We start from the raw sequence: 9703 nt of genomic DNA, 5'->3' as shown, positions 1-9703 counted from the left end.
CCAGCTACCAAACGGTGTAGCCATACTGCAAGCTCAGCGTCTTGGGAGGACAAAGTGCATCGAGTTGACCTTCCAAGAAGACTGCATTCCGACGTACATGAAGGTTGGGCACTTTTGGCATGCAGTTAGGCCTTTCGTCCCGAAACCTCTCCAGTGCCGGAAATGCATGAAGATAGGACACGTCAGTAGTGTGTGCAATTTCCCCATCGTGTGCCCACGGTGTAGGAAATATCTTGGCCTCCCGAATGACGCCAGCCGCCAGGCAACCGTGATGTACACTGCCACCAGTGATGACTCTGGCTGATGACGGCTTCTTCAGAGTCCTAAGCAAGAAGGCCAAACGGAGACTGCGCAAATGTGAGGACTCGTCGTCACTGAGTGCATCCACGATCACTACAGAGCGAGGATCATCCGCACATACTGTCCTATTTGGGCACTTTTGGCATGAAGTTAGGCCTTTCGTCCCGAAAGCTCTCCAGTGCCGGAAATGCATGAAGATAGGACACATGATTAGTGTGTGCAATTTCCCCATCATGTGCCCACGGTGTTCGCGGCCACACAGCGGCGATTCTTGCCGGGCAACAATCCTTACGTGTGCCAATTGCCACGGCCCTTATGGCGCTGCCTCAAAAGATTGTCCTCGCCTAAAAAGGGAAAGGGCGATACTCCAACTAATGACATGTGACAATCCCACACACAGAGAAGCTGCCTCTAAGGTGCGACGACGTCGTCGCCCTTGTTGAAGACCATCTAGGAGTGTAGCGAGCATTGAAAATGATCAAGAATTTTACCAACTTGTCCTTCCCTTCCGCATACTACTTTATGGATTGGGAGGAATATGACTTGCGAGGCACAGACGGTTGTCGCAGATGGGCGTTGGCCATCCCTGCCTGAGCTACACATGCCTGCAGTGACGAAGCAGGTATTGCGTACTCAAGAGTCCCGAGCACATTGCTAATCAAGCACAAGTCAAAACTTCGGTCCAAGACCGGGACCGGCAAGTGACTTGGCCATCGCTCGCGAAACACTGCACACCCTCAATGAAAGAACAGTCACCGCGCACCCAGTGTGTTGATCCTACTGCTGGTCGGACTGTAGGTCGCAGACGAGCAAGTGACTACAATGCTGAAGTCATTCGTGAACGCCATGCGTGTGCTGCTTTCCAGCATGCACATGCAGCTGCACAGATTGCACTGCAGATGCTGGATTTGTTGGATCCAGTGCTTGCAGCTGTCCAATAGCTGGCACAATGCAACCTCCAGCCTCATCCTTCCGAGAAGAAGTCCGATGCTTACGTTGTCATCAACATTATCAGCCGCAACGAAAGACTTTCTTGACAATGAAACTTCTGCGCTGCCTTGTGATGGAGGGCCCTCGATCTGTTCTACTCAGGTCGCAGCAGTCGGCAGCCGTCAAGGTTCGCAGGCTACTGCTGCGGCGGCGTGTGACTTACAGTGCTTGTGCCATTGCCTGTTGTGTTTGCTAGGGACCCAATTTCTCTACTTATTCTTTTTCTTTTACGTCCCCTCATCCCTCGCCCCCTGTGCAGGCTAGCCTACCGGAATATTTTACTGGTTATCTCCCTTCCTTTCCTCTACCACTTCCCTCTGTTTCTTTTTGGCTAACGTGGTTTGCTCACGTTTATCACTTTCTACAATGTGCGAGACTGTCTGTGTTTTAGTACCGCTGTCAATAATGCTTCCTCACAAGTTTGAATAGAGCGCAGCCGCAAGCAACAACCATTTTTTAATCGGCCACGGTTGTGCCCAGTAGCTGTTACACCTGCTGCCAAGTTTTATACGCTCGCGGGTACAAACTCAGTTCAAATACAGTTTTTGCTCAGCGCCGTTTTATGTCTGCCGTCTGCGTCGGTCATCCCGCTACTATGTTGAACACTCCGTGAAACATTTTCAACTCATTCGCGATACACCGTTCCTATATGGAACCTGCTCGCTTGCCTATTCAGTATTCTATTAAAATGTCATTGCTACTGTGGGTGGTTTTTTACAGGCTCGACAGAACTATTACAAGCCAAATTTTCCGGAATTTACCCGAAGGAGAATAGATGCAAACATAGCTGATAGCAGCGGACTTAAGGTTGCTTTCCAGGTGAGTTTAATGGAGCTGGTTTTATTCGATAATTTCCAAGGCAATGCGCGAGCAATGCGCTGTTTTCACAAAATTTAGTGCTCTCTGGATTACAGGCGATAAGCGGTCGTAAACAATTGCTCGTAAAGACGCTGCACCTGTGAAGTTTTAAGTGGTGTCTGACAGTGCCGTCATCGGTCGCCTGCGGCTTTCGCAAACGGTGGCTTTAAAACTGAAGTGAAAAAGGAGAGGTCAATGAATTTTGGGTGGGTTGTGCAATTTACCATATTGTTAAACGTCTTGATTAATAACTTTCATATAACTCCCACATAAAACTTGCTTGTAAGCGCCTCATGTCCTAAGCGTCAAAAATTTAATTTCCAAAGTGTGTCAGCTCAAACTGTCTTAAAACTGTCACCTCAAACTGTCTTTAGGCTTAGTACTAGAATCACATTCATAAAAACTGTTCCATAGGCCCATTTTAAAAGCTCTTGTAGCAACTTTTGTGGCGGCCGATTGCCGTCACACTCGATTCATATTTTCCTGCGTTATCTGTAGTAGCATCAAAACCGAGCGTGCAGATCGGAGAGGGGATTGATGAAAGCGGGCGGATTAAACGGAAAAGTATAATGGTTGAGCAGAGATCGTTTATTAGGAGGGAAATGACTCATATGCATGAGTCGTACATTTCGATCAGACGCATTTCATCAGAGGAAGCTACACCAGCAGAGAAATATACGAGTACCTTGAACTGTGGCACCCTAGTGCTGAAGACGTAGGTCGACATGACCTGTCCATATATTTTTTTGAAAGTACCAGGCAGCACAATATACTGCGTGTCACATAGAGCTCAGAAAAGAACAATGCTATATGTGCCCAATATCTGTTTTGAGGAAACACTGTATCAACTTGGCTCAAGATTATGACTTGTGGAGACTTTTCCGTACACCTTTGGCTTACTGCGTTTATAAATAGACGCGCTACCTCACTAATACCCCGTATAAGGCAAGTAAACACTTTTTATTAATCGGAAGTACATCCCCTTATCGGTGATACAAATGCGCTAGACACTGGTGAACAGGTCACGAGGAGCACGCGCCGAACCTAATGGCAAAATGGTCAGTATGGACAGACATCCCATTGCTGCGTAGGGACTATAAAAGCTTGCGTAGTTAAGGGCTCTTGATTAATTTCGACTCCCAGGGATTGTATAACGGGCGTGCAGATAGCCTAGCACACATGGGTTTTTGTGTTCTGCTCCCAGCACTAAGCAGCTGCAACTGTGAACTGAGCAGCCAAGCACGATGCCACTAAGCCTTCACGGCGGGTAGCTGTTGAAATTTTCCCGGAGATCTGGAGCAACATTGCGATGATTCTTGGGCGTAACCTAAGCGGAAAAGACTAAAAGCACGCTCTAGTTTTAGAATTGTGACACCGACAACTAATTTCTGTGCCTCTCAAAATCGCGCCGTATTCTGCCGTATCTAGCGTGTCCAACGAGCCGTGACAACTCACACGTCCGTAGGTCCGCTCACATGTTTCCAGAACCTGGGAAGATTCACGCTAAAGGCCGCCTTCGCTCTGCTTAGCGAACCGACTTCGCAGGCGGCCGATATGTCTCGTTAAACTAATGTGAATAAAACCAGAATTACAACGGCCACCGAGAAAACAAAACCGGCGTCTAATATGCATAAAAGAATTAATATTTGCAAAAGAAATGTGGGCTGACGGCTCCAGCCAGAGAACCACTGTAGCCATTTGTCACTAGATCTGTTACGTTTAACGTGGACAAGATGCCAGCGCGGGCGGCTTGCTGTGTTCTGAAGATGATAGGAACTTTGTCTCTGCACCACCCTTGCGCCGATATGGTGTAGCATGCTACCGAATGTACAAAAGGGCATAGGACCATTTCTGCAGTGCTTCCAGGGACGAACAGGCGTAATTTATTCTAATGATTAGTGTGTCGTTCACGCGAATAAAGCAATTATCCGCTAAATCAGTGTGTTGCAACTCGGACACTGCTAACAATGCTTTTGTTTTACGGCGGTATTTTACTGGTAGATACATTGAGAAGAAAAAAAAAAACTTTGTTCGTGCTCAGGCATCTTTCGGACAAAGCGTATCTTCTAAGCAGAAGCGTTAATAAGGCTTTTTTTTGGCATAATAAAACCGCCATGTTGTATTGTATCGATAATAAACGTAATATGAGCTGTAAGTTGGTTACAGAACTTTGAAATTTTTCTCTATTACGGCCGTATACAGCGCAATAGTTGTGCTCATATTCGAAAAATCAAAAACGCGCTGCGCGCAGACGTCATATTCTTTCCAGAAGTAATTTTTACAAAAAGATTTACTATCACATAAGATGACTTAAAAGGATTCTCTGCCTCGTAGTGACGAAGCAGTCGGCCTCCAGTTGAACTACATGCTAATATCAGAATAAATCATGCCATTACAATTGCTGCACGACCTTCACACAGTTTATACAGCTAAACACTTTGAATTGCCTTCTAGTTTGAAGAAGTATATAGCTGAAGCAATGCGCTGGCATTATTGTAGTTCGTGAGAGGTATGGATACACGGGGAGTGTTGAAAAACTGTATATATGAATAAATGTTGTCTAAACGCCTAAATGAAGGGCTCGACCACGTTCGTGTTGCCTGTCTTTACGCTATCTAGTTTTCTTTGCAATAAAGATTTAAATGCTTCCTATGTAGGTGTAGAGAACTTTTTTGGTTTTCAAGGCTAAAAAGCCTTGAAAACCAACAAATTTTCATACTCCTAAAAAGGAAGCAGTTAATTGTATATTGCAAAGAAAACTAGATAATGCCACACTGTATTTGATACTCGCCTGCTTTTTCACGAGGAAAACACTTGCTTCGCGTTGTAGAATGAGATGCTACCACCTGTGCTCGCTTCAATGCCGCAGGAATTTTGTTGTTAAATGTTCAGAATCCGGAGCAGCTGCTCATAACATAATGCAGGAAGTGCAATTTTAAGTCAATAAACTGTATGGACCTAAAATATTTTCGGTGCTGTATTTAGAGGAGAGGCAAAACGTAGTTAACAAAGCTGTGCACTTAGCAAGCACTACTGTCCTACTCAACTACACAACTACACAACACTACACAACTTTCCCAGTGCCGATGTTCTCTCACCTATAAACTACACTTAGAATAAACATATATTAAGAGGAAACAACAAATTAAACGAATTGTTTCTGCATAGAGTGTGATTTTTAAAGTATATATTAGAAAGTTTGTAAAAATGAAGTTGGTTGCACGTCGCATACCTTCGCATTGTTCAAAACATTCTACATTTTCCAGGCTTACATGAAAGTCCTTGAAGAAGAATGTGAGAATGTTGACACTCGTCTATACGGTCTCGAAGGACTTTCGGGCATCCAGCTATTCTATATAGGAAGGGCAATGGTGAGCGGTTCTGCTTACATTCTGTAATGCAAAAAGGAAAGGAACAAAAGCGCACAATATTCCTTTTCTTACACAGACTTTGTGCAGTTCGTTCAATGAGGAGGGTCTGCTCGAGTTGATGACCTCGAATATGGAAGGTCCGAATGTGTACAGGTAAGTGCACTTGCAGTCTGTAGTGTAATAAATTTTAACCGGCGGGCATGAAAAATGCGAGGGAATTACCGTGTAGCCTTAAGAATTGTGCCAAATATATGATAAATATCTATGTTTCCCACGTATCGTAAAAAGACGAACACCGATATTAGCCGTCAAAAAGAAAATAATTTTTTTTGTCTTGAAATCAGGAAGTCTCTTCAATAACATTGAAAACTTTTCATATTCTGATGTAGTTTGGATGAAAACTGGTACTTTGCGGAATGTGGTGATGCAGCCATTGCGTCCTTATCCCTTCAGGCAAGTTTGTACACAAATTTCGCGCATTCACATATACGAGGAGCCATCAGCATAAACGTAGGTGGTAAAATATTGTGCCGAAATATTCGAAATCGTCTGTAGCACAATCTCGAGCCAGCTATTGAAATGAGCTCTAAGGTCTTATTTAAGAAGAATGAAAAAGGTTTTCCAACCGCTCTGGTATGGGTCCCGTCAGTGCTACTTTGTTCTCGTTTGTTTGATAGTATGAATAAAACACGTTTTTGGGCAAGTTGGTAACATTCTTGATTCATATTGCAGCGAAGAAGCACACACACACAGAGAAGGAACACGCAAAAAACACGGACGAACGCTGCACTCACAACAGGTTTACTGCGAAAGGAATTCAAGCTTAGAATGGCTCACGCATCTGCGCACTACAGAAAGAAAACCAAAACAAACACGTGCCACGAAATAACATCTTATCGTATTGCCGCGAAAAGGTTGAATTCCGAAGCATACAAAAAAACGGATGCATCACCAATGCAGCAATCTGCTTTTTCCTTTATGTGAAAGGCCTCCAGGAGTTCACGTGCCGTTTTATACTTGCTTCTACACAGGATTCGAACACTATCGAAACGTGGCGAACATGTCACGCATGACTGGCAGTGCCTAACCAAGTGCACATTCTCTTTGTTCTTTAAATTCCTTTGGTGCTCCACTAGCCGGTCGTTAATACATCGCCCCGTTTGACCGATGTACACTTTTCCACATGACAGTGGCAGCTCGTATACCACCTCAGAAGCGCATTGCACATAGGGCGTAGTGTGCTTTTTTCCACACCAAAGGAGCACCAAAGGAATTTAAAGAACAAAGAGAATGTGCACTTGGTTAGGCACTGCCAGTCATGCGTGACATGTTCGCCACGTTTCGATAGTGTTCGAATCCTTGGCAGAAGCAAGTATAAAACGGCACGTGAACTCCTGGAGGCCTTTCACATAAAGGAAAAAGCAGATTGCTGCATTAGTGATGCATCCGTTTTTTTGTACGCTTCGGAATTCAACCTTTTCGCGGCAATACGATAAGATGTTATTTCGTGGCACGTGTTTGTTGTGGTTTTCTTTCTGTAGTGCGCAGATGCGTGAGCCATGTTAAGCTTGAATTCTTTTCGCAGTAAACCAGTTGTGAGTGCAGCGTTCGTCCGTGTTTTTTGCGTGTTCCTTCTCTGTGTGTGTGTGCTTCTTCGCTGCAATATGAATCAAGATAGTATGAATGCTGAAGATTCCTAAAAATGGGCTGCTTCGTTTATACAACGAGTTCTTTTGACAAGACTGAGTCAAAATCAGTATTACTAACTCCCTGGAAGCAATTCTGCTATATGATGTGAACAGATGAGATTTCAACCTTAACTGCTTATTTAGGCACTAAATAAATCACCTTGTTAAGTTATTTAGGCACGTCGGGAGATGTCAAATCTTTTATGTACTGTTGGCATGCGCTTCATTAAAACTTGGATAGGATAACATTTCCCTCCATTCGAGTAGACTGCACTTGTCCTGTTCCATAAGTGTTTAATCCTTGTCCTTGCTGTAAGGCAGTAACGTATTACACAGTCATGAACCAGTACAAATTACCCCAACATACCGCTCTATTACATTCGGGTAGATATTTCTGTCTGAAGGAGGTATGGTCATCAAGGTATGGTGAGTAGGTTCGAAACCTTGCGCATGCTTTACCTGTTTTTAATAAACATTACTTCCTTCGTACAGAAGCAATATTTCCTTCAGCCTTCCCTCTTTATTGGTCAGTTTTGCTTATCGGCTCAGTTCTCCGTATTCAAGTGGAAGTGTTTGCCACGGGGCATCGTCTTAAAATTCGCAAGCCTAGGCTTAATAGGAATGGCGCGATTTAAAGACCGGACTGAGAAATATCCGTCAAGTGCACATATATTGAGCTCAAATTCAAAGGCAGCGATACAATTCTGTGGCAAACGAAATAAAAACAAAGCACCCAAAGCGTACGATTTCTCTAAAGGTTATGCGTGTTTGATCTGATAACACCGTAAATTACTCCCACTCACGTCAATGTTTAAAAAGTACTACTTCCCGGCCTCAAGTATTGGTCAGTAGCTCATCCTGCGTTGCTTACGCTTATCGTGTTACCAGCCTTACGTAAGAAGCACTGGCCGCTATGGCTCGAGCGAGCAAGAAATAGTGAAAATTTTGGGTTATGCAACCAGTGACAAGAACTACCCGAAACATAACTGCCTTCATCCACGTTTGAGACATTTTTACAGTAGGCGTAGTAGACGGCTGGAGTTTGGTAAATAGCTGACTGGTCAGGTCTGCTGAGACCGAGGACGCGGTTCGATGGAGGCGAAACGCAGGGCGCCTATATACTATGCGACGTGAGTACACATCTTAAAGAAATATAGGTGGCCGAATAAAATGTGAGGCCCTTCAATGTGAAGCTCTCCTCGCCAGTTTAGATTTGCGAAGGTGAGCCTGAGGTACCAATCGACTATTGAAATACAGAGATTGGTAGCGCTGTGACCAATTTCTATTTATTACCATCTAGCGGCTCATCGTTCACCTTTTCTTGAAATTGCCAACATCCCCGTTCAACTTTTACTAGGATCAGTGTCCCGTTTGCTTTGTCGCACTAAGGTCTTACAATGCGCAGTTGTGTTTGCATCATTATTAAGTCAGTGTTTATGTATGATACGGAAGAGTAAATGTTATTTTGAAGTTAGCGTTTGCGTTTTGCTTGCAAAAAAGACTGTCTTCTCAAAAAAAAATTTCTTGTCCCAAGGACATGGTTTTTACTCTATTGTCTGATACCCAAGAATCCTGACCTCTAAAAATATCACTTGCTCGGATTTGTTTCTCACCCACAGAGTTAATGTGACTATGCAAAATGATGAGGGATTTGCACAAGCATTCAACTGCTCCAAGAAATCCCCAATGTATAAAGAGGAAAATGAAAGGTGCTCTTTGTGGTGAACGAGATTTCAAGCGGCAAGAAATAAAAGATGCAAGTGGTGCTTGTTAGAAGTAACTACAGTTCATAGAAAAGTTTTCGGCAATAACTATAAAGGAAGAGTAGTATTAATAAATTCCTCTTTAGCTTTTTGTTTCCAGAAGTCATTTTCTCTTCTTTTTTACCTATGCAAGTCAACTCACGACTGACACTGTACTACACTTTGTTCTCATGGCCTTCAGTGTGAGGTAAAAATATGAAGCTCTCGCTTGGTGGTAAATACCCATTACTGAATTACCCAGCTATAACCGGCACGACAGAAAAAAAATAGGGGGGAAGGCACTTAAGCTGCCGCTTAAGGATATGACGCAATAGCCTAATGGGGTAATTCTGATATGTGCATAAATGGTCATTCTCCACTTTCTATTCATAGATACCTGTAAGTGTTCATACGACGCCTGGTGCAATCGCGTAGAGGTTAAGCGATGCGGCAATGCCCTGCGATGACCGGTGCTGCCACCAGTGGGCCTTTTGCGACCCTTGCTGCTCTTGCCGAGCTGCGAATCATTACTTTAACTGGCACCTGTCACTGTGGACAGTTTGCTCACAATCCAGTGGGCAGGTTGTGATGCCGCCGGATGTTCATGTGACCTAGGCAGCCCACATGCCTCCTAGGCTGCTTCACTGGGGTTTTTTCCTGGCTTGTTCTCTCCTGGTGAACGACGCCGACACCAGATTACCTGCCGCATTAGCTCCTTAATGCTGTCGCGTTCAAGGTACAGACAACGACGCAA

The 9703-nt window shown here is 44.2% G+C and overlaps 1 protein-coding gene across 1 annotated transcript; it reads left to right on the top strand.

Annotated features, from left to right (window-relative positions):
• The first annotated feature begins 5413 nt into the window (after positions 1 to 5413).
• LOC144105181 (membrane metallo-endopeptidase-like 1) lies at positions 5414 to 9072 on the top strand. The gene is made up of 3 exons (XM_077638336.1): positions 5414 to 5519; positions 5596 to 5672; positions 8827 to 9072. The coding sequence occupies exons 1-3, from the start codon at positions 5421 to 5423 to the stop codon at positions 8930 to 8932; spliced, it is 282 nt and encodes a 93-aa protein (XP_077494462.1). The 5' UTR covers positions 5414 to 5420; the 3' UTR covers positions 8933 to 9072.
• The last annotated feature ends 631 nt before the right edge of the window (positions 9073 to 9703 follow it).

This window comes from Amblyomma americanum, chromosome 9 (assembly GCF_052857255.1).
Source record: "Amblyomma americanum isolate KBUSLIRL-KWMA chromosome 9, ASM5285725v1, whole genome shotgun sequence".
NCBI lineage: Eukaryota > Metazoa > Arthropoda > Arachnida > Ixodida > Ixodidae > Amblyomma > Amblyomma americanum.
This window is presented reverse-complemented; position numbering and strand designations above follow the sequence as displayed.